Below are 26104 nucleotides of genomic sequence, written 5' to 3'. Positions count from 1 at the left end.
ACTAGTTTTAGTTGGGTCAAAGATGAGAAACCTCAGTCTGTTCTGGCCAGTTGTGTGTGTTGGCAGGTATATACATACTTTGCACTTTTAAGAAAAAAGGCCTCTCAAAGCCATGGGATCCTCCTGCAAGATGAGAGCCATGATATTAAAATATCCTGAAAAATGGAAACTAAAACTATTGCAGAAATTTGCTCATTTGTGAAAGATGGTGAGACGTTCATTCCTTAGCCCCACAACTTCCCAGTGTGTGCCCATCCTGTCTAACTCATATTTTACAGAAATAATGAATAATCCAGAATTTTGCTTCCCTACTATACTTTTTCAACTCTTCAGTCAATAACTAAAAGAATTTGGGCAGAAAATTCTAACAACACCTACTAGTTAGATTAATATTCGTCTAGGCCTATTGTGTTTAAAGTTTGAAGGAAGTTGTGCACCAGTGGGATTCGGAACCGAGCCATGTTGAGAGCCATCTAGATACCCTTCACGTGCATAGGGCTTTAGGAAGGCAGTGCACTAGAATGCTGTTTCCAGGATGCTCAAGAGTCCAAATCTTTTCTGTGAGCCTGGGCTACTTAGGGAGCTCCAAATTCATAACCTCTCTCTCCAGCTGCTGGGAGGGTGGGAAGAATGTGCTCCAACAACCATCCCCACCCCTTTTATATTTTATGTGCCTTCTTTCCTCTAGATCACACCCTTACTGATGATCATACTTTTCCCAAGCAGAAAAGTGAAATTGACAAGTTTCTGGTTGATTTCAAGGCTTCCTAATGTCTTCTAAGGAGCAGAAATGAAACTGGGCTATGGTTTTGTGACTTTCTTCTCACACAGTTCTGGAGTAGCAGCTTAGTGAATGTGAAAAAGAATCTCACCCTATTCTCTCACTCCTATGACAATTCCCTTTCAGAGTGGCCCAGGTGCATCAGAGGATTCCCTGTGCATTCTTTCATTGAGCTGCACTAACGTATGACTAGTCAGAACTGAAAGTAATAAAGCTGCACAAAATTGTCAGTGTAGTATAATGCTGTCAGTTTTTTCCATTCACTAGAGAATGTTTTTTATGCATGCCTGCCAATATTTGCAAACAAAATGAATCTGTAGATTAATTTGCATACCTTTGGTAAATTTACATTAATTTGCATATACATATTGCCATTTGTCCCTCTCAGACTTCATGCATTCATTCCACAACCCTTTCCTTCCTTCATTCCACATCCACTTTCAGTTCACTCAGTCTTTGCTTCCTCATACTCATTTACATATTCTTCCCAGGCACAACTCACTTTGCACTTACCCCAAGTCATTCTGCATACATGCACACTCCCGTTCCTCAGATATCTTTGCTTGCTCCTAGAGCTCTAAACTCCACATTTCTAAATGGTAGGCTAGGAAGCACCACTAATCTTAAGGTTAAACCTCCTACATTGGACCATCTTTCACCTAAGTTATAGAAAAGGGCAGCAAATCAGAGCTGCTATGCAGGTTAATAGACAGCCTTTTTTCTCCAATTTGTGCAAGAAGCTATTTCCCAGCAGTGTAATTAAAAGACTGGAGCATTAAAATACGGGTTGAAAGCTTCACCAAGAGTAGCTCTTCCCTCCTCAGGCTCTTCCAGTCCTTATTTAGGACAGTGGGGAGGATGGAAACATTGGTACTGCCCTCCTTTCACTGAACAAATCTTTAACTAGCCAGTGGGATTGTGGTCAAGGGGTGAGGCTCCCGGAATCATCAACCCTCGTTGAAGTGGATGCTGCTTGGGCCTACAACTTCCATGTTTTGCTGTGTCCTCATGAGCTGGCCCCTGTCTTTCCCCACCTAACCTCCAGGTCCCCTGATAAATGGGAGTTTTCTGGAGGATCTCTCCCCTCCCCCCCATGCCTCCCATTGTCTTCATGGTATGGATGTACCTTCCCCATCATTAGTCTACAGCAGTGATACTCAAACTGTGGCTCTCAAGCCACAAGTATCTCCTTTAATGCGTCTTCCGCAGCACATATTTAAAACACTGTGTGATTTAATTATTAACCAATCAGGATGCTTTCACTATGTTATTAATCAAATTGTAATTGAGAAAATAATAATGGTTGGTCAGTCATTTTGCTGTGAGAATTATAAAGACACACAATACACTGAGTTTCCCATCATACTGTTTAAATATGAATATATAGTACTATAGTAAATGAAACAATTCGCACTAGTGTGGCTCTTTTGGATAATGTTCATCACTAATTTGCTCCTGAACCACTGAGGTTTGAGTATTACTGACTGCAGGTTGCTACCACACAAGACCACTGTTTCCCCCGATCTAAGCACCAAGAACGCCAGGGGAAAGGGACACAGGCCACCTCACAGGCAAACTGAGCTCTGCTCGCACCAACTTGCCAGCCTTGTGGAAACGCCAACATTGTGAGAAATGTTGCCCAGCCCATGTGATGCAGAACCCTCCCACCTGTCCTGAGCAGCTCCACACCATTGTAGTAGGACAATATTTTTAGTGAGAAAGTTGGAAAAAATATTTTCCCATGCGTAAAGTGTCAAAGAAATATATGGAAAAATAATGTAATATTTTGGGTTAGGGGAAAAAATACTATTCAAACAGTGTTCCATCCTTTAATTTTGCTTAGTTCTCAGTGAATCCTGGAGCCTTTCAGTATCATTAATGCTTTAATTTAATTTTTATCAAGAGCGGGCATTCTCACCATAGTCTTTATTTCAAATGGAGTGTTCAGAATACTTTTGGGGAAAATATTGAGGGTTTTTTTCTACCAATAGAAGCCTTCATCCCAGATTCAAGTAATTATTACTTTTTCCCCTGTGATGCTTCCTCTCCTTTCTGGGAATATTTGGTTCTCTTTACCCTTCTGTTTCCATGTTGGAATTTCTTTGGATTGGGGAGCTTTGGAGGTTAGGGGATAGGTGAACACAATTTTCTACTTTTTTATATGTCGTCTACCAATTCTCCCCTTTACTCCTATTCTGTCCTGGCCTCTATTAGTACATACTAACCTGCTGGGGTATTGAAGATTTACTAATGTTTGTGAAGTACTTGGATATTCCTTAGAGGTCTGCTGTAGAAATACAGAATAGTCTTCTGTCGGATGTTTATAGATTTAAAAAAGCTAGAGAAGCAATTTCTCAACACCTGTAAAGGGCTGCTTTCTGGATCATGTAGTTCTAGAATACATGAGAAACAAGTTATTCTCATCTTGGAACTAAGTAATGCACAGGTGTTGGTTCAAGAAGTAAGTATAGTTGACCTACTAAATAATAGTGAGGCACAATATAATTAAATTCAGCATCTCAAATGAGGGATTATATCAGAAATCCGCACAATACCACTAACCTGTAGAAAAAGGGCCTTGTTTAGTTTATTTAAAAATAAACTAAAATAAAGTGAGGAAATTAAAGTCCAGCATGGGAGGCTACAATAAGACAGGAATATAAATAGTGAGTAACCCTAAAACAAGAAAGAAAAAAACACAAAGGCAAAAAAATGGTTTAAATGTTGAAAGCTCAAAGTTTTACTTGTTAAACAAGCCTCCAAAAAAAAAAAAATCCAACACAAGTTAAGACAGTAGAAAGAAGCATACATTTTAGATGATAAAATAGAAGATAGGAATTTAAAGAGCAAATTGCCAAGTATATTAAAGCAAGTAAGAATTTTAAGTGAATCTGTTTTTTAAAAATGCTGGTGTTTGATCCTGAGAATTACAAATGAAGTCCAGTGAGTCGTACATAGTACCATGGAAAGTGTTTGAAACAGTAAATAAAGATAGCTATAAAACACCTAGATTACCCTGTTCTGAAAAAGAAAACTATGACTAATCAATAAGCTAAAATTCTTAGGGCACTTCAGCAAAGCATAAAGTAGTACTCGTTGATATTCGTTTGGACTTTTAAAGCCTTTGACAAAGTCCATCACAAAAGGCTATGATGGAAACTAATTAGCTGGGGTGAGAGGTAAAATTCTGTCATGAATTAGAAACTGGCTATGAGACAGAAAATGTAGGAATAAATGGTTTATTCAGCATGACAAAAGGCTAAAGGTGGAGGAAGAGGAAGAAAAAAATTATGCACTTTTTGTTTTGTTTTTATGGTATAGAAAATCTAAGAGGACTGTTACCAAAAAGATTTTTTTCTTTTTTATTACTTAGAAATTCTGATCTTGTCTGCTGTGAATGACTGTTGAATTAGTAAAATGATATCACGAGAGCTGAGAGTGAAGTTTGAGCATTTAATTTTTAGTCAGCTGAACTATTCGTTTTTGTTAACTTCTATTTGAGTGTCGAATTGACATATAGGAGAAAGAATGCCTTTGTTAAAGATTCATCTTTATCCCTCCTTCAGTTAAACATGGAAACTTAACATTTGCATCCTCTGAAACCCCCACAAATTCATCCACGCAACCAGATTTAACATTGCTGATATTTCAGGGTGTTTTTTTTTTTTTTTAAAAGCAACAACATTTTCTTTCTTTCTGGAAAAATCGTATAGGCCTTGATATACAGAAGTATGCGTGCGCGCGCACACATGATAAATAGGAAGACTGTCATGTGTTAAATATATTTAATAATGATTTTTAAAAGGAGATGAATGCAGATTGGCAATATTTGCAGATGAGTTATTTAGATTAGTCATAAAAAGAAATCTTTGAAGAATTACAGAGGGACCTAACAAAGCAGAATGATTGGACAACTTAATGGTAGCTGAAATTCAGTGTAGACAAATTAAGGTAATCTGAACTCATACACATTTGAGTTCAAAATTAAATCTAACCATTTAGCAGACATACTCAGGGTCACTGCAGAAGGCTGAACATAAGCATACCCATACTGGATCAGATCAATGGTCCATCTAGCCCAGTATCCTGTCTTTCAACAGGGGCCAGTGGCAGATGCTTTAGAGGTAATGAACAGAACAGGGAAACTATCGAATGATCCATCCCGTCGTTCAGTTCCTGTTTCTGGCAGGCATAAGTTTAGGGACATCCGAAGCATGGGGTTGCCACCCTGGCCATCTTGGCGAATAGACATTTTGATGGACCTATCCTCTATGAACTTATCTAATTCTTTTTTTAACCCAGTTATGCTTTGGGCTTCACAACAGCTGCTGCCAATGAGTTCCCCGGGTTGACTGTGTGTTGTGTGAAGAAGTGTGAAGAAAAAGACCAGCGAGAAGGTTGGCAGACAAGCAAATTTGGGAAGTAGCTTTAGGAAGAGGAGTGAAACAGAGGAGTTGAGGCTGGAGTGGACAGCTACTTCATTGGTTGAAGCCTGTGGTAGATAGAGGGCATGAGTTCCTCTGCCTCAGTAGTGCCATCTACAGGTGATGTATTCTGTAAGAGAGGGTGGACTCTGCCAACTGAAGAATAAAGGATCCCTGCAGTCAAGGAGTGAAAGACTAATTTGGTAATCTTGCATCCAGGGGAAAAGTTCAGATAGACCCTAAGGGGGACAGCTGTGGCATAGCAAGAGAGACTAGGTGAAGGTTTTGTGTTTGGACTTTGTGTAACCTGGAAGGGGGAAAGTTTTTGGTTTGGCTTGAGGGCTGAACAACCCAATTACTGAGAAGGTAGACCAGCAACCAGCAGGGAAACTGAGGCATGGCAAGACATAAGGGACACCACTACAGAGGTGTAAAGAATGGGATAGAAAATGTTATGATATCATTGCATAGTGATAATATGCCCTGACCTGGGCTAAAGGTTCAGTTTGGCTTTCAAGGAAGTATAGCAAAGCTAGGAGCCCAGAGATGGGCAAAAATAAAAAAATAGAGGCATGAAAAGTTTCATCTGAGGAGAGATTGAAAAGAGACCTGTTAAGTTTAGACAGGGGAATAAGTGGCAACATGATAGAGGTATGTGAAATAATAAATAACTCAGGTAACATAAGAACAAGGTGATACCTAGTGAGATCGAAAGACGCATTTAAAACTGATTTAAAAAATGAAATGCTACTTTTACACAATGTATAAGTAACCTGTGAAACTCTCAGCCTTATGTTATTGAGGTCACGAGCTTAATAGGATTTTAAAAAGGATTGGAAATGTATTTGCGTAATGGCAACATTCACAATTATAGAGGTTTTTTTATTAGGGGATATAACGTCTCAGGAAATATCTGTGGGGAAGAAAATTCCCTTATGAACAGGTTGTTGAATAATTGTCTGAGGTTTACTGCACTTTCCTCTGAAGCATATGGCATGGACCGCTGTTAGACACAGAATACTAAACATGATGAACTGTTTGTCCATTCCCTGATTTCTTTGTTCCCATAGAAATTTCTAATGTTTGTTCTCTGCCCAAACAAATGAGTGATTTTCTATTTTGTAAGGTTTGAAGAAAATCTATTAATCTATTTTTTTAATATCCAAATGTGAAGAAGGTATTTTCATAATTTAGGGGGGAAATCACATGCTATAAAGTGTTCTTATAATTAAAATAATTTATTCAAAACTTGCCATTGACTTAACATACAACAAAGACCACATTTATTTCAGGTGTTTGAAGACAGGTGATTAGAAATAACAAAATGTTCCTTCATTTTAACTGAACTTTTAATGTCTCTTCAGTTATGCATATGAGTGTATCAGGGGCATTGCACGGTGAAATAGAATGTACACCTGTGGGTTTTTTAAGACTGCTCAATTTTAATGTTGACCATTCAAGATCTATCTTGCTTGCAAATAGATCATCAGTTCTCAAACTGGGGGTTAGGACCCCAAAGTGAGTCGGGACCCTGTTTTAATGAGGTTGCGAGGACTGACATTAGACTTGCTGGGGCCCGGGGCCGAAGCCCAAGAGTGGATTCAGCCTTGGGTGGCAAGGCTCAGGCTACATTTCCCCTACCCTGGGCTGAAGCCCTTGGGTTTTGGCTTTGGCCTCCCACCCGGGGCAGCAGGGCTCAAGTTTCAGGTTTGGCCCCCCTCCTGGGGTTTTGTCAGAAGGGGGTCGCAGTGCAATGAGGTTTGAGAACCCCTGAAATAGATACATGTGTTTGGTAGCAAGAAAGTGTCCAGTTTAGCATGTCACCAGCTCTGAAGGGCACATTATATGCTTGGGATTGCAATCCTAAAGCAGGCACCAGTCAATCTGTGATCAAAAGATTGTAAATCTTTTGAGAGTGTGGACATCCTACTAACAATAGTCCAACCCACCTTCTGGTTGCATAACCCTACATGCCTCTTGAGTGACAGATGTCCAGTCCAGTTCAACTACCACCCAGCTATAAGTGTAAGGTGGTGGGTATATTTCACTATGCAACAATGAAGTACAACTGCAACATTGTTTGATATTTTAAGTCCCGATTGAGCAACACATTTAAGCACATGCTTTTCTGATGGATTTAAGCACATGTGTAAGTGCTGTGCTGAGTCAGGGCCTTGTGCAGCAACTATAATAGGCAAAGTGAACATGACACATTAAGGCATTAAAATTGGTACTGTATGTAAGCTCTTTGAGGCAGGGACTGTCTTTTTGTTCTGTGTTTTTATGGCAGTTAGCGCAGTGGGGTAGGTTCCTAGGTGATGTATCACATTACAAATAATAATATGCAATAATACCAACTGCAGAACTATATGTGCTATGGGAAGCAAAATTATAGTAGCCATGGGAGTAATAATTTTGAGTTTCTTCTCCTTAGGAGTATAAAATTTCAAACACTGCATTGCATCAGCACAGGGTTGTTTTGTTTGGGTTTGATTCCACTGTTCTGCAGTCATTCCAATTAATTTCTGAATTTACTACATCAGAAACTGATCTAGTATCAAATTAGTTTAGCAAGTAAAATACATGCAGTACAATGATTGGTATTCACTAACATTTGATCACATATCCTTAACTCTTATGCAGAACTACATGTGTAACTTTTCATACATCAGAGTTAGACTACAACATGATGAATTTTGATGGTGCCCTTTCTCAGAGTTCTTATCTGTACTCTTGTGTTGAACGCTAGTGTGTGACAGAGGGTTATTTGTACTGATCATTTGTTGGGAAAGATTTTGTGACTATTTCTAGTCTGAAAGAGGGCCATGTCAATTAGATATTGAGAATATTTCAGTACCCCAAGTAGGTCCTCTTGACATCACACTCTTCTTTTAAAATAAATAATGTTTTGTACATTTATCCTTGCAGGTTAGATAAGACTAAATAATTTAAGATGATACTGTGCCACATAAGCCCCATATGTTTATATGCATATAAAATCTCATCTTTGTTTGGGGGAAAAGGATTATTAATTTTGTACTTGAAAGTAACCGTATAGTCCCACTCCTAGACAAAAAAAATGCAGTATATCTTCGTTAATTCTCACTTCACTAATCTTCAGGCACAGTAATTTAGTCTTACTGTGCTTCACAAGAAAGATTTAGAAGTTGAGTGCTGCAGGGTGACTTTAACAAATTATTCTACAATATGTATATGCTAGTATACTGTGAAGTACAAGTATAAAATTAAACTTGTCAAAATAAGTAAATAAAGTACATTACAGCATGGTAGTTTTTTAATTGTATGTGTTCTTACTGGGTGATGTGCAAATTTTCAGTTTGTGACTGTGACAACCTTTTGTATGAAATTCTGTGAGAGATTCTGTGTGTTACCAATTTAATAATGCTATGTCCTCTGTTACCAGATAGACTTGATCTGAAAAGTGTTTTTTGTTCCTCACTGCTATGAATGGATCACCTGGTAGTCAGTGCCAATTAATAAGGTTCTACTGTACTTCAAGTTAAAAACTATTTGCTATGTTAATTATAATTCAGATTATTTTCTTTATTTTGAGATTAGTTATTTTTTTAACTAATGGTGGTGTTTTTGTAAATTTGGGGAGAGGGGAATAGTGGGAATAATTTAAAATAGTTTCATCTTACTAAATAATGAGAATCCTTGATTAAGATATATCCTGGAGGTTCCACTTAGCCCGTAATTGTGGTTTACCCTTGTACATCATTCATATTTTCTGTTGTACACAACGTGTAACTAGCACATATTCAGTAAATATACTTGTAATTTTTTTAATCAAATGTTCACACAAACAGCTCTCTTTCCTTTTTAGGAATCTGGGTAAAAATGGCTTATCTAACAGTAGCATTTTATTGGATAAATGTCCACCTCCACGACCACCGCCTCCACCATACCCTCCCTTGCCAAAGGACAAGTTGAATCCACCTACACCTAGTATTTATGTAAGTATCAACCGACTGGCAGGAATAAATTGGTTAGGGCTTTTTGTAAATATATAGCTAGCTTTTTAATTTAAATAAGTATTGAAACAAGGTATCTTATTCAGAGCTAAATTTTACCTACAGGGATGCAACATATGAAAAGGCAGAATTTTGAACCCAAAGAGAATCTTATGATCTATTTAAAAAGAAAAATATTGTAAGTGATTCAAACTGAGAATTCCAGTGTGATTGCTAAATTGAAATGAAAACACATTAAGAATGCTTTTTAAATTTTTAGTACTTCAAGTAGTGATTTAAAAAGTCAGACAATTCATGAGACACAACTCTCAGTAATAATTTAAATGCGTTTATAAAATATTTTAAGATGCATTTGCATGGTATTACTCAAATGGTTATATGAGCAGATAACTAAATGGAACTCTCCTGTCAATATCAAAATACAGCAAAGAAAATCAATTAAATTTGCAATAACAATATTGTAGCAAAAGGTTAATATAAGGAAGAACCTGAGGTGTGAAAAGCTTTCATGAGATATTTCCTTACTCATGCCTACTTTCTGGTATGGCAGTATATTCTGACATCAGAATCGAGCAATGTCCCAAATACTGTGTAAAGCTAAGTTCCTTGGTCATGGAGGAGTAACTTAGGCTCTTACAGCATCTCCATAGTTTTTATCCACACAGTGAACCTGATGTTTGCTCTGGAGACATGACCTATACTGACCCCTAGAGGCAAAATGTTGAAAGATTGGCAATGAGAGCAAAATTAGATGCAACTAACAATGTAGTAATTAAGCATTTTTTTAAAAACTGACTAAAATCAATTGTTCTACTTAATGGTAGAGATAATGTAGATGACATTTCTGTTTTAGTTAGGCAGTTTCCTTTGAACATTATCTAAAGGATTATTTTATAACTTTTGAAAATAGTCTAACAAGACAGTATTATCTTATTCTAAAAAAGAATTTGATAGACTTGGAGATTGTACAGTAGAGGACAAAAATAATTCTATGAATCTTAGTTATTAAAATACATATTATAGAAATTAGGTATGTTCTTTGGGGAGGAACAAGAAATTAAGGAAGGAGCTCTGCTGAGGTAAAAATAATGAAGAGATGCTGTAGAGAATACATGTTACTAGATTTTTGGATCTATTGTCATGTACAGAAATAAACTGCAGCAAAATTGAGCTTAGAAAAGTCTTGCACCAAAGTAGTCTGGATAGAATTTCTACAAGGGAGTAAATTATAATAAGTAATTTAATTTCAAAAGGAGTGAAACCAGTATTTAATGAGAAAATATTGTGTGATATAAATGCTAATTCACTAGTGTACATGAAAATGGATAGCATTCCTGATCTCCTCCTGTTTTATTATTTGTTATTTTACTAATGAAAAGACTAACTTCCCCTGAGACCTAATACTCCTTTGTAATTTGCAGTTGGAAAATAAACGTGATGCTTTCTTTCCACCTTTACATCAATTTTGTACAAATCCAAACAATCCTGTTACTGTAATCCGTGGCCTTGCTGGAGCTCTTAAATTAGGTAAGTTTGTTTTATACCAAAAAAAAAAAAAAAAGACAGAGTAGACTTTTCTTTCCTACATACATACATTCCTTTAGAAAGTGTTGGGAAATCTCTGAAGTGTTCACAGTTTTATTGCCTTAATATATTCATGTTTGTATAACAAGGAATTAGGGTAATATGTAGTCTGCAAACTAAGCAGTATTTCTGTGGTACTTTAAAAGAACTTAGCATCCAACAGCTCCCATTGACTTTAGTCAAGCAGGTGCCTAACCATCTATTTCAAAACCTAACATGAGGCTTCTATCTTTGAAACTCTTAGCCCACATTGTTTTGTGCCTTAGTTTTCCTTCTGTAAAATGGAGGATAACAATTCACCTGCATTGGTAAAGCATTTTGAGATCTATGGATTAAAATTTTTGTACTTGCTAGGTATGCTTATTATTTAATAGAAGTATTTTTTGTAGAGGCCAGGATTTGTCCGAAATACATATTTTCAGAAATAGTAGATTTAGTCATATCTGCTACTATTTAGGCAGTGTAGTCTCTTCTAGGCTTTTACAATCATATGTGGGGAAGGCTTTTTACTACATCAATATTTAATGTGAAACCTAAATAAACTGGATTGTGTTTATCATATCTGAAAAATTACATATTTCCTTTTTCAAGTAAAATATCAAATGTTGTGCTTCATATACCTTTAGTTTCTTTAAATATATTAATCTCTACCTTTCCAATTATAATTTAACCTTTTCATTATACTGAACTATTATTTATTAACTGTATTAATGTTCTTTAGATCTAGGACTCTTCTCTACTAAAACATTAGTGGAAGCAAATAATGAACACATAGTAGAAGTGAGGACACAATTACTTCAACCAGCAGATGAAAACTGGGACCCCACTGGAACAAAGAAAATCTGGCGTTGCGAAAGCAGTAGATCTCATACTACAATAGCTAAATATGCACAGTACCAGGCCTCCTCATTCCAGGAGTCATTAAGGGTAAGTACATCTTAACTATTTTATAAAGAACACAGTAATTCTGCAAACAACTTGTCCTCAGTAACAACTTAAAACATGATCATATGATTTTTTTTTTTATTTTTAAGGAGTCCTTTCCATCAGTTGGTATTGGGAAGAAGGGGATTCCCATTAATGTTCAATGCACAGCTAAGCACATAAATTCCCTGTGAATGGATGAGCAAATAGATTATAAGGTGTTACGCACAAACCCCTTTAGTTTCTTTAGTGTAAGACTATTAGTTATCACTTTCACATACATTTAAAACTGTTAACTTAAACTGATATATCAGTAGTTCTCAAACTTTTGTACTGGTGACCCCTTTCATGTAGCAAGCCTCTGAGTGCGACCCCCTTTATAAATTAAAAACACTTTTTAATATATTTAACACCATTATAAATGGTGGATGCAAAGCGGGGTTTAGGGTGGAGGCTGACAGCTCGCGACCCCCCATGTAATAACCTCACAACCCCCTGGGGGGTCCCGACCCCCAGTGTGAGAACCCCTGTGAGATATAGTAGTATGTAAACTCAGATTTAAAAGTTGTTGAGAATTTTAAAAATGCATTTAAAACTTAAAAAAAAAAAAAACTTCACAAAAATATATTTACATACTATTTCTCAATTTCCAACTGAAAAGTACTTCGAAATAAAATTTGTTTATTCAGTGTATGGTGATATAATGTTTCTGTGCTGCTTTTTAGAAGCCAACACGCACTGTTTTCCTTCAACTCAAGTATTTGATACAGTAGAAATAAAGTTATCGTTTCAGAAATATGTCTGTTAATGCTTTCTATATCTGATATTATGTATTGGCATTCTGTGTTTACTGTTATGTAATTGCCCCTATATTTGGGAAGGCCTCTGGTTCTAAAATTAATATTTTCTTTTTATAAAAACATTGTTTCAATACTAAAGTGAAGTGTTCATGTTTTTTTAAATAATTTTTTGCTAACCTTATCTAATATTAAAAAAAAAAAAAAAAAAAGTTTTCTAGTTTTTGTGGCCCCAAATTCTAGTGGTGAGTACATCCTTGGAATTAACTTGGGAACTCCTGAAAGCTCCACACAGATGTGATCCTAGATACATGAAAATACTAAGCTAAATAGAGCAAAGAGTGCAAGGTATTTCTGACCAGCTCTGTCTTAGAAGAGGTTGGGAAGCAGCAGTAGCAGAGGGCCGAGGACCGGTATTTTCACTGTAATCACAAGGGAAGTGGTGGTGGGCTGGGTGAGGTGAGAAGGACAGGAGAACTTTTAAGTTAGAACTTGCACTGCAAACAGGAGAAACAAGAACTTTGTGAGCAGATTAGAACAGGCGTGTTGCAACAATTTGTATAGTGGGAGTGCTGAGAGCTATTGAACAAAACTGTAAATGCTGTATATGATGGAAACCACTTCAAGCCAGGGGGTGCGGTAGCATCCCTAGTTCTAGCACTGATGAATTAGAAGCAGTAATATGTGGTAGGAGATCCATGTCTGGATTTGTAGTTGCAAGAAAGTGGAGAGGACTAATCATGGGCTGTGAGAGAAGCAGGAGAAGGAATCAAGGACATTCTGGAGGGGGTACATTGGGGGATTTTGATGGCACTTGGATTGGGCTGATCAGGGACACAAATGGGATTTTTCTAGATCTGCAATGGTGATTGGGGAAATGGGATATCCACTGAAGATTTCCGGCTGCTGTTTGGGGAAGTGAGCGAGGATTGTATTCTTCCAGATCATTCCAACGCTGTTGGAAGGTGGGGGCTACCAGAAGCCTTAAGCCCCACTGGTTCTCAGGGCCATAAGGTAAGCTAGAAAGGGGTCAGAGGATGGGGCAGAACCTTATGCAGACAGTGGGGTTGGGGAGGTGTGTGGCTGGAGCCCTGGTTATTGTTAGAGGAAGAATCTAGAAATATGCAAAGTATTTGAGATGGGGTGCTGGGCCAAACTAATATTTCTGTCAGTAGGGAAGAAGGGAAGCGAATGTAAAAGTGTGTGCATAATTTGCTTTCAATAAATTTTAAAATATAGAGCTAATATGTTAACGTTCTCAACTCTTAAGTTTGTCGGAGTGTAGCTGTATCAAAACTTAAAGAAATAGAAGGAAAAGAATGCATATAGGCTTCCAGAGCAGCGAATGTTTGATAATGCACATGAACTGGCATGTTACGAGAGGTCAGCCAGAAAGCCTCTATTGTCATTAACTTTTGCATGAAAAAAATTGCGTAGATGACTGCAGTATTTTCAAATCAGATTTTTTCTGTCTCTTAACAAGTTACTAGTAGCAAAGAAATGTAAAATATACATGTACATGTTAAAATGATCATAACACAATGTTCCTTTTCCTCTTTTATGGAAGTCAACAAAAACACTATTCCTATCTCATTCTTATCCCCAATTTCCCTCTAATCTTCAAAGCAACCTCTGGACCGGCTCTAAAAATTGTCCATATAAAAATTATAGATGCAAAGGTTTTCATATTTTATTTTATTTGAGATTAAATCTATTAAAACTATATGATAAAGTGATAGGAAATGTCACGTTTTTGTTTTGCAGGAGGAAAATGAGAAAAAGAGTCACCACAAGGACCACTCAGATAATGAATCCACATCTTCTGATAAGTGAGTTTGGTATAAATAATATACTTCTATAGTTTCTGTTCCAAGGGATATACTTGATATGTTTTCATAATTTTTACAGCTCTGGTAGGAGAAGAAGAGGACCTTTCAAAACAATCAAGTTTGGGACCAACATTGATCTGTCGGATGACAAAAAGTGAGTCTCCCTGCAATTTGTCAGCTTTTATAGTTATAAACAAAGTTGAGCCAACATGCCCACCTTTATTATTTATCTAGAGTTTTTCCTATTTTATTTCCTCACATCTAGGTTCCTGTAGCTTATTTTACTTTTTTTTGTATTTAATAAAACTATGCATACTTTATCCCTATCATTTTCTGATATTTATTTGGATTTGGCTCCCAGTTAATCTTAGAGTTGCTTATCTTATCATTGGCTACATAACAGTTGCTTCAGCAGTTTAAAAGAAATATGTGTTTTTCTGATAACACAGCAGCAGCACCATATTGCCATATAGGAAACACATATCTTTGCAAAGTGTTAGAATTCCCAACCCCTAAATTAATTGAAACCAAATGCTTATACAGTTAAATTCTTGGTGTTTTGAGGCAGTTAGATGGCAGTTGCAAAAGTTCTATAATAAACAGAAACAAATTCATGATGTGAGACTGAAAGTGTTTTTAAAGGCTGAGCTGCATGTTTTTCCTAGAGAGAGCTTGAAGGAAAGTTAGGATTTTATCATAAGGCCTCTAGGCTTCTCAGTATACTTTCCTTAGTTACAACTCGCAATCACAGTAGCATAATTGAGAGGAAGACAAACAGTGTATATAGCACCAGAACACACCCTTCCTATACAAAACATCCCTTTACATATCTCCTAGTCCGTGTCATTCTGTGTATATAAGTAAATTCCAGTCTTTTGTTCTCTCATCTTGTTTGTTCCCAAGGATTACACACAGTATGCATTAAGACTTTAAAAATGCACTTCCAAAAGACTTCATCTTCTCTCCTAACTCTCCTTTCTTAGCAAAGAGTTCTGATGGGAGGCTTGTATTTTAAGAGACTGTGCATTTCAAGAGAAAAGAATGTAGTTTGCTTCCATTGTCTTTTAGTATAATGCTGATTGGTACTAAGCTAGTGACCCTAGAGAGAGAGAGAGAGAGAGAGACTAGTATTCACTGGGAAAGGGGACTGGGACTGAAACGAAAGTTTTGAGAATTGGAGACTGGGGGCTTGTCTCCACTTACCAGGGAATCGACATGTCGCGATCGATCCATTGGGGGGTCAATTTAGCGGGTCAAGTGAAGACCCGCTAAATCGACTACCAATCACTGGTCTCCAGTACTCCACCGGAACGAGATGCATAAGGTAAGTTAATGGGAGAGTTTCTCCCATCGACCCAGCATGGTATAGACACCGAAATAAGTCCCCCTAACATACGCTGACTCCAGCTACAGTTATTCACGTAGCTGGAGTTGCGTAACTTAGATCAACTTAGCCTCGTAGTGTAGACCTGCCCTGGGACTGGGACAAGGAACCAGGGGTATAGAAGAGGCAGGACTGAGACAGTGCAGGATGGAGGGAACAGATTAGTAGTAGTCAAATTTTGGGGAAATGAGCAAAAGATTCTGTGTGCACCAAAGCATACTCCTCTCCAGAGCCTGGAATAGAACCCGAGATCCCTGAGTCTCACCATTCCTCTGCTGCCAGCAAATATCTGTGAAACCCATTGGCAAAGTGTCTCATCCCCCACAGAGGATAACAACGTACTGTTGCCCACCAGTTACTCCATTAGCCCAAGTGGCAGAGGTCTGTATAGTGGATCTAAAAGTTCCAACCCTACTGATTAACCGCAGGAGTGTCAGTACAATGCCACACGATGGATTTTTTTTTTTTTTTTTGGTGTGCTTTTTTAAAAACCTAGAAAACTACATGCACTCATAAGTTAAGAAACATAGTCCCCTTGTGCATATGTGCAAAGACTGTATATCATGATCACATACTATTATTTCCACAGGACTCTGTCTCATTTGACATTTCCTAACTTCTGAGTGCTTGATTTTGCAACCTTAATATTTTTTAAACATAGGTTTGTGTGTGATGTATCCACCCTTCATGCCCATCATTGTATCCTCCCATTTTTTCTCATAAGCTTAATGTTCACCACTTGGGCTCTACTTTTACATTCCTCTTCCAATCACCTATACGCCACCTTTTCTTCATTCCTTCCTCCCACTCCCACTGGAATTACTTCTCTCCAGGAAATTCATCCTGATCCATAGCCTGCCTCCTCTTCTTCGAGTGATTGCTCATGTGTATTTCACAATAGGTGTGCGTGCTTGCCATGTGCACCAGTGCTGGAAGTAGCAGTACCCATAGACGAGTGCCCCAGCGACCTCTGGAGGGGTGCCTCCATGGCGCGGTTTAAGGGGCGCTGCGCGCTCCCCCCACCCAAAGCCGCTAGTGAAGGTGCTTCGGAACTGCTCTGCTCCAGTTTCGCTGTGGCTCGTCCCCAAAACTGCTTGTTCGCTCAGTGTATGGTACCTGTAGTTAGTTAGTTAGTTTAGTTGAGCTAGAGCGGCCGGGCCAGGGTATGCCCCGTGCTCCAGGTTGTAAGCTGTGCAACACTTGTAGGCAATCTATGCCACTGAGTGGTCCGCACGCGGACTGCCTACACTGTTTGGGGGAAATCCATCTCTCAGCGATCGCTGCAAGTTTTGCAAGTCGTTTAAGCCTTGGACCAAGAGAAAAAGGAACATTAGGCTCCGGGCTATTTTGATGGAGTCGGCCCTGACCCCGGCTCCGGAGTGCTGCTCCAAGTCGGCACCGGGCACCGAGATGTCGGTGCGCGGCAACCCTTCGGTGCCATCGACTAGTCGGCACCACTCTCCTTCTTCGCCACGGCACTGGAGTAAACCCGGGACAGAGGCTAGACCCATGTCAGGCAGTCCTCGATCCTCACTGGCCTCTAGGCCTCCAACTCAAATCGAGCGGAATAGCCTGTCCGGATGTCTGGATGCCCTCCACACTGGAGGCCCTGAAGGTGGCCTGGGACATTATGTCCATGCTAGTACCAGGAGCACCACCGATGTCAGCCCTGCGCTCCAGAGACAAGTCACCACTGGGATCTCCGCAGTCGCCCCGGCTCGGTACCAGTCTCGATCAAGGGAACGTTCCTGATGCCGTTCGCCACCCAGCGACTGTTCAGGGCAAAGTCCACGTGGATCGCCCTTCACGCCCACGGGCTGTCTGGTTCGGTTCCATCTGACCAAGACTCTTGGCACCGCCCCGCCTCAAGGAGCAAACGCCAACGGGACCAAGGCAGATGTTGCCAAAGGTCCTCGTCTCGGAGGGGCTGTCGCAGCCAGTCACAGCACGAACGTTGATGTCATTCCCGTTTGTCATCCCACTCCAGGACCCTGCCACGGCACTGCCTCGGCAGCACCAGACGTCGATCGCTGGCATCTCGCCATCATGGGTCCACCCGCTGGAGCCGATCGCGGAGCAGCTGTTACTGACAGTACTGGTCCTCCACGTTGGGATCGTGGTCCCGTGGTTGGCATCGCTCCCGGCACTGCCGCTCCTTCCGGTCCAGAGACAGCGGCAGGTCATATGTCAGCCCGGCCTTCCTTCGTAGTCGTCCATCGATGGGCCAGGCCAGCCAAGCCGAACAGCCGGCTCTGCCGGTGCCACAGCAGGTGCTGTGCCACCAGGCACCGTGACTGGCTCAATGGTACCAGTGGGCACCGTGGCCCCTGACGCAGCCCCCGGTGGAGGCTCGCTTGGTGGCCCGAGCCTCAGAAGGACCTTCAGCCTCCCTCTCCAGATCTCCGAGGAACGAGTCGGTGGGACGTACATCCTCGGCACTGTGCCCGGAGACCGACCAGGTGGTGGACCCTCCGGTGCCGGTGGACACCCAAAGTACTGCGCCGGCCTCCTCACCCTCCCCGGATGAGGCGATTATGGCCCCTCCTCCTTCCATCCCGCAGGAGGACTTTAGGGCCCACCAAGAACTCTTAAAAAGGATGGCATCAAGCCTCCACCTCCAAGCAAAGGAGATGGAGGAGCCCTCAAACTCCCTGTTTAATGTATTGTCCTCCTTGGCACCGGGCAGGGTGCTTTTGCCTCTCCATGAAGGAGTGGTGAAAATTTCAAATGCCCTGTGGCAAACCGCAGCCTCATTGGCCCCCATCTCTAAGAGAGCAGAACGCAAGTATTTTGTACCTGCCACGGGGCATGAATACTTATACACCCACCCTGCTCCTAACTCCTTGGTGGTCGAGTCGGTCAACCACAGGGAACGGCAGGGCCAACCAGCCCCTACCCCGAAAAATAAAGATTCAAGGAGGCTGGACTCATTTGGAAGAAAAATTTATTCATTCTCGAGCTTCCAGTGACGGGTGGCGAACCACCAGGCTCTCCTGGGCCGGTATGAGTTCAATCTAGGGGGCTCCCTGCCCTTAGTTCAAGCTGCAGCAGACTCCTGCTCAGGCCAGCCAGTCAAAATACAAGACCGCTTATAAGAAGTCGCGGGACTATAAGAGGTGCCCACAGAGGCATTCTCGGCCTGCTCCCCAGCCTGGGTCCTGCAAGGGCAAGCAAGCGGGGAAAAGGCGGTTTTGATGGGATGCCTGGGGGTGCCCTGCCAGTTCTCAACAGGGATCCACCCCCAATAAAGCTTCCCTTCTCCATTCGGTTGTGTGTCCTCCGGGAGTGGTCGCAGCTGATCTCGGACTGATGGGTCGTGAAACTATCTCCCGGCTCAGACAGGAGGTACGGCGGCTCTTGCTCTTAAGAGTGGTGGAAGCGGTACCGGGGGAGTTTTAAGGCAAGTGGTACTACTCCCACTATTTCCTTATCCCGAAGGCCAAAGGGGGGGCTCAGGCTCATCTTGGACCTGCGAGGCCTGAACCAGTACATAGTGAAGCTCAAATTCCACGTGGTCTTCCTGGCCTCCATCATCCCCTCCCTGGATCCCGGGGCCTGGTATGCCGCCCTCGATCTGCAGGACGCATACTTCCACATTCCGATATTCGAGGGGCACAGACGCTTCCGCTGTTTCACTGTGGGACAGGAACACTACCAATTTACGGTCCTCTCGTTTGGCTTGTCCACTGCCCACAGAGTATTAACGAAATGTATGTCGGTGGTGACGGCCTACCTCAGGTGCTGGGGGGTCCAGATCTTCCCCTATCTGGATGACAGGTTGGTCAAGGGCAGCTCCTGGTCGCAGGTGCGGGATCATGTGGCGCTCCTTCTGTCCACGTGCACCACTTTGGGCCTGTTGGTAAACAACACCAGGTCCACGTTAATTCCAGTACAACGCATAGAGTTTATTGGGGCAGTCCTGCATGCCTCGTTGGCCAGAGCCTCCCTCCCACCGGACGGGTTCGAGACCCTGAAGGGGCTCATTGACATGGTCACAAGGTTTCTGGTGACAACAGTCAGAGCATGCCTCCGGCTCTTGGGTCACATGTTGGCATGCACGTATGTGGTCCATCACGCCAGACTCAGGATGAGGCCCCTCCATCTCTGGTTGGCCTCGGAGTTCTCCCTAGCCAGGGACAGGATGGACAAAGTCCTCACAGTACCCGAGCCAGTGATAATCTCCCTACAGTGGTGGTCCTCCCCGAGAAACATGCTCCAAAGGGTCCTGATCAGGGGCAGGGCCCCGTCACTGGAACTGGTGTCCGACAGGTCGGACCTGGGATGGGGGGCCCATGTCGGGAACGTTCAGACCCAAGATCTGTGGTTGGCTCTGGATCTGACCCTCCACATAAACGTCAAGGAACTCAGAGCGGTATGGTTGGCGTGCGTGGCCTTCCGCTCACACTTGGAGGGTCGGATGGTCAGGGTCCTCATGGCCTCGATGTTCTACATCAACAGGCAAGGCGGGGCCGATCCTCTGCCGCAAAGCCCTCAGACTGTGGGACTTTTGTATAGCCCACGACATCTGCCTACGGGCCTTCCATCTGCCGGGCGCCTGGAACCCACGGGCAGATCGCTTGAGCAGGGACTTCTCTCAGCATGAGTGGTCTCTCTGCCCAGAGGTGGCACGCAGACTTTTCCAAGTATGGGGAACTCCCCAGGTGGACCTGTTCGCGACTTGGCAGATCCAACGCTGCCCCGGTTCTGTTCCGCGGGAGCTGGGACGGGGCGCTATCTCCGATGCCTTCCTCCTGTCCTGGTTAAGCCAGTTTCTCTATGCCTTTCCCCTGTTCCCGCTGATCAGCAAGGTCCTGAAAAAGATAGACTGACAAGGCCCGGGTCCTTCTGATTGCCCCGGCATGGCCCAGGCAGCATTGGTACGGGACCCTCACAGGGCCGTCCTGCCTGGACTTCCTCTCTGAGGACCAGGGCTGCCTCCTCCACCCCAACTTAGCGGCACTCCACCTCACGGCGTGGCTGCTCAATGGTTAGATAGGGAGGAAAGGACATGCTTGGAAGGGGTTCAGCATGTCCTAGAAAGCAGGTGGCCCTCCACGCGCTGAGCCTACTTGGAAAAGTGGTCTAGGTTTTCCAGATGGGCAGACGAGAAGGGCATTTCCCCAGTGGCCGCTCCGATCCAGCATATTCTGGACTACCTCCTTCACCTTCGAGCCCAGGGCCTGGCGCCCTTGTCAGTCAAGGTGCAGCTGGCGGCCATATCGGCCTTCCATCCGCCGGTGCAAGGCCACACGGTATTCTCCCATGCTATGACTGGCCAATTCCTTAAGGGGTTGGATCGCCTCTTCCTGTATGTTAGGCCCCCTGTCCTGCAGTGGGACTTAAACCTGGTGTTGGCCCATCTCATGGGGCCCCCATTTGAGCCGCTAGCCACGTGTTCCTGGTCAAACCTCCCTGGTTTGCGATCACGTCGGCTAGGCGGGTCTTGGAACTCAGGGCCCTGACCTCCGAGCCCTCGTACACGGTGTTTCATAACGATAAGGTCCTGCTCCTCCCACACCCTTCGTTCCGCTCAAAGGTGGTCTCCGCCTATCACATGGGTCAGGACATTTTTCTGCTGGTCCTCTGCCCCAAGCCCCATACGTCCAGTGAGAAGCGCTGCCTCCAGACCCTGGATGTGAGATGGGCTCTGGCTTTCCACCTGGAGCAGACTAAGCAATTCAAGAAAAAAGAACAGGAGTACTTGTGGCACCTTAGAGACTAACAAATTTATTAGAGCATAAGCTTTCGTGGGCTACAGCCCACTTCTTCGGATGCATATAGAATGGAACATATATTGAGGAGATATATATACACACATACAGAGAGCATGAACAGATGGGAGTTGTCTTACCAACTCTGAGAGGCCTATTAAGTAAGTGGGGAAAAAAAACTTTTGAAGTGATAATCAAGATAGCCCAGTACAGACAGTTTGATAAGAAGTGTGAGAATACTTATAAGGGGAGATAGATTCAATGTTTGCAATGGCTCAGCCATTGCCAGTCCTTATTCAATCCTAAATTGATTGTAGCGATTCAGAAAATCCTCGCAACTGTTCATCACCTCGGCCGAGCGCATAAAAGGTTGGCCGATCTCCACTCAGCCGATTTCCAACTGGATCACCTTGTGCATCCGTACCTGTTATGACCTGGCAGGAATACCACCAATTGTGAAGGCGCACTCGACTCGGGTGCAGACCTTGTCGGCTGCCTTTTTGGCCCATGTCCCCATTCAGCACATTTGTAGGGCTGCCACGTGGTCTTCAGTTCACTCATTCACCTCGCAGACCAGGGAGGACGCCGGGTTCGGAAGGGCCATTCTCCGTCCTGAGAGTTTGTGAACTCCTTCCCACCTCAAACATATATAGCTTGGAATCACCTACCGTGGAATACACATGAACAATCACTCGAAGAAGAAAAGACAGTTACCTTTTCCGTAACTGGTGCTCTTCGACATGTGTTGTTCTTGTCTATTCCACATCCCGCCCTCCTTCCCCTCTGCCGGAGTTGTCTGGCAAGAAGGAACTCAGGGTGGGGGGAGTGCGCAGCGCCCCTTATACCACATCATGGAGGTGCCACTCCAGGGGTTGCTGGGGCGCTCCCCTACGGGTACTGCTGGGGGAAAAACTTCCGGCACCGGTGCACGTGGCGAGCACGCACACCTATTGTGGAATAGACATGAGCAACACATCTCGAAGAAAACCCGTTACAGAAAAGGTAACTGTCTTTTTCACCACCACAGCCATCCTTATCTCATTAGTAAACAAATTCTTGCGGTAACACTGGTCTACAATTTTTGAGAAGTCGTCTGCTTCAGAGATAAAAATGTGCTATTTATTATGTATTTTAATGTGCTGAATTCAAATATGACAAAACAACTGATTGGCTACTGTTTCTAATATATTTAAGTTTTTACATTTTATGTCTATGTATATTGTGTAGATAGTAGAGTTTTAATCATAAATTGTAAACCTAGATCTTTTCATATGTTTATGGCTGCTTTACATGGTAATATTTCACCTGTCCTGTTTTTGCTGATTTTTAAAATGTTACATAAGGGTTATATAAATAAAATTTATTATGAAACAAAAGGCAAAAAACTATTATGTACATAGTTTAGTCCTATTCAGTGTCTACTCGGCGCTTCTTGGCTTGTCTCTTGTATTCATTAAATGGAGCATCCCTTGTCACTGTCCAGCAATAGTCTGCAAGCATTGATGGGCTCCATTTGCCCTGATAGCGTTTCTCCATTGTTGCAATGTCCTGGTGAAATCGCTCGCCATGCTCGTCGCTCACTGCTCCACAGTTCGGTGGAAAAAAATCTAGATGAGAGTGCAAAAAATGTATCTTTAGTGACATGTTGCAACCAAGGCTTTTGTATGCCTTGAGGAGGTTTTCCACCAATAACCTGTAGTTGTCTGCCTTGTTGTTTCCGAGAAAATTTATTGCCACTAACTGGAAGGCTTTCCATGCCGTCTTTTCCTTGCCACGCAGTGCATGGTCAAATGCATCATCTCGAAGAAGTTCACGAATCTGAGGACCAACAAAGACACCTTCCTTTATCTTAGCTTCACTTAACCTTGGAAATTTTCCACGGAGGTACTTGAAAGCTGCTTGTGTTTTGTCAATGGCCTTGACAAAGTCCTTCATCAGACCCAGCTTGATGTGTAAGGGTGGTAACAAAATCTTCCTTGATTCAACAAGTGGTGGATGCTGAACACTTTTCCTCCCAGGCTCCAATGACTGTTGGAGTGGCCAATCTTTCTTGATGTAGTGGGAATCCCTTGCATAACTATCCCATTCGCAGAGAAAACAGCAGTACTTTGTGTATCCAGTCTGCAGACCAAGGAACAAGAGAGCAACAACCTTGAAATCGCCACAAAGCTGCCACTGATGTTGGTCATAGTTTATGCATCTCAAAAGTTGTTTCATGTTGTCATAGGTTTACTTCATATGGCCTGCATGACCAACTGGAATTGATGGCAAAACATTGCCATTATGCAGTAAAACAGCTTTAAGACTCATCTTCGATGAATCAATGAACAGTCTCCACTCATCTGGATCATGAACGATCTTGTTGCAGACTACAAGATCACCTTCCATGAAGAAGAATGGGACAAGATCCTTTTGACGGTCATGGAACATGGAAACACTAACATCACCTGCCAGGAGATTCCACTGCTGTAGTCTGGAGCCCAACAGCTCTGCCTTACTCTTGGATAGTTCCAAATCCCTGACAAGGTCATTCAGCTCACCTTGTGTTATGAGGTGTGGTTCAGAGGAGGATGGGAGAAAATGTGGGTCCTGTGACATTGATGGTTCAGGACCAGAAATTTCATCTCTTCCTCTTCCTCGTCTGACTCAAGTGAGAATGATTCTGGTGTATCAGGAACCGGCAGTCCTTCTCCGTGGGGTACTGGGCATATAGCTAATGGAATGTTTGGATAATGCACAGTCCACTTTTCTTCTTTGACACACCTTTCCCAACTGGAGGCACCATGCAGAAGTAACAATTGCTGGAATGATCTGTTGGCTCTCTCCAAATCATTGGCACTGCAAAAGGCATAGATTTCCTTTTCCTGTTCAACCAGATTTGTTGCACAAGTGTTGCAGCATATGTGTGGGGCCCACCTCTTGTCCTGATCTCCAATTTTGCAGCCAAAATAAAGGTGATAGGCTTTCTTAACCATAGTGGTTATACTGCGCTTTTGTGATGCAAAAGTCACCACAAACATAGCAGAAGTTATCTGCACTGTTCACACAAGTACGAGGCATCTCTGCTCACTTTGGCTAAACAGAAATGTGTCCCTTTGCAAAATCAAACACTGACAAATAAGAGAGCACGACACTGTATGATTTCTAGAGCTGATATAGGGCAATTTGTTCAGCAGAGTGATGTAAGCTTCGTTATCATTGCATCATCCATGACTTCTAGGAATAACATGATGCAATTCATATCATGTATGACGCAATACCAGCTTTAGATTGCATCATTCATTGTTTTGCCTAAAAAGCAAGTACTGTCCAAACCCAGTCATAGATTTATTCATAGATCTAGTCAAAGATGTATTTTAGTCATTTCTGGTTTAAATTGAGATCCCTTCCCTTTATAACTCACTTATTCTCCGCCATTCGCAAGTCAAGGGTCGTATATACTGACCCAATAGCATATCTTGAAAACTAGAGCCAATCAACAATTTTAAGCTTCATTTTCGTTCTCAGTGACCCAGAGTTAGGAAAGTTTGACTACATTTATTTCAGAAGCATTTTAGCTGTAGAGCAGTGTAATCGGAGCAGGAGGGAAGAATAAGGATGGAATTCCACTTTTATATATTGATGTTGACTGGTGGGAATTCGTAGTGGGATTTTTTTTTTAATTGGGGATTGTTTGCAGTTTAATGCATAGAGGTTTTACGTGATGTGTGTGCTGAAATTTCAAGTTTAAAGAATAGCAGGAATTTTTGTGACGTTTCCAAACTTAAAGTTAGGTCTCAGAGTCCATAGATCCCTAAGTTTTCAGAAGTATGTGCACTCAATTTCACACCTAATATGTATGCAGTTACCACAGTTACATGCACAATCAGTGTAAACTAGGTGTACAATTCTGAAATGTAATTTTCTGAAAACTTAGATCAGAATGGACAGTTCTACAATTAAGACTTGGATTTCAATTTAACATTAGCATTAAATTGACATATGAACTGGTATAATTCTAGACTGAGACATTAAATTGTGTATGAAGTTTCATGTTGTTCAAGAAACATGAAAACGCACAGTAACAGTTTCTGTTCCTGTAACCTATATGTTAACAGTTTTATAAAATGCTGTTAATATAATTCCCAAAGTATCCCATGAACTTTAGGGATTCACAGTTGTTGATTTGCTGTTTTACTGCAGGTGGAAGTTGCAGCTCCATGAACTGACAAAACTTCCTGCTTTTGTACGTGTGGTGTCAGCAGGAAATCTTCTAAGCCATGTTGGTCATACAGTCCTGGGAATGAACACAGTCCAGTTGTACATGAAGGTTCCAGGGAGTAGGACACCAGGTAAGTACAGATACTTTCTATGGAAAAAATCAAGCAATAAAATCAAGAAGGTGTTAACCTGGTCACATTGTAGATCCTATATAGTTTATAATGTGCATAACTATAACAAAAGAGTATATTAGAGTATGAGTTTAACAAGAAATTAGAAAATGCTTCATGCTGCATATGCAAAGTGACAGTTACAAGAGAAACTAACATTAACATCTGAAATTTCCTAACTTTTAAGTGCATTTATTTTCACAACCTTAAATGTTCATTATTTCTAGCCTTTTGCATTTAATTGCCTGTTTCTTTAAGAAAAATTAGACATGATTGACTAACTTCGTTTGCACATCTTGCAAGCT

The 26104-nt window shown here is 41.9% G+C and overlaps 1 protein-coding gene across 13 annotated transcripts in view; it reads left to right on the top strand.

Annotated features, from left to right (window-relative positions):
* The window catches only part of KDM6A (lysine demethylase 6A), a 294383-nt gene that overhangs the window by 251116 nt on the left and 17163 nt on the right, over positions 1–26104 (top strand). For 8 of the 13 annotated variants that reach the window (XM_024107564.3, XM_065578489.1, XM_024107563.3 and 5 more), the window contains 7 exons: positions 9053–9182; positions 10622–10727; positions 11506–11711; positions 13361–13519; positions 14270–14334; positions 14414–14488; positions 25612–25760. In XM_024107564.3, the coding sequence (XP_023963332.1) occupies positions 9053–9182; positions 10622–10727; positions 11506–11711; positions 13361–13519; positions 14270–14334; positions 14414–14488; positions 25612–25760 (890 nt within the window). The remainder of the gene's footprint in view (positions 1–9052; positions 9183–10621; positions 10728–11505; positions 11712–13360; positions 13520–14269; positions 14335–14413; positions 14489–25611; positions 25761–26104) is intronic. The other 5 variants (XM_005301785.5, XM_005301784.5, XM_065578476.1 and 2 more) reach the window with 1 other exon arrangement.

The sequence above is a fragment of the Chrysemys picta genome, chromosome 1 (genome assembly GCF_011386835.1).
Source record: "Chrysemys picta bellii isolate R12L10 chromosome 1, ASM1138683v2, whole genome shotgun sequence".
NCBI lineage: Eukaryota > Metazoa > Chordata > Testudines > Emydidae > Chrysemys > Chrysemys picta.
The sequence above is the reverse complement of the archived record's forward strand: the minus strand, read 5'-3'. Positions and strand labels throughout refer to the sequence as shown.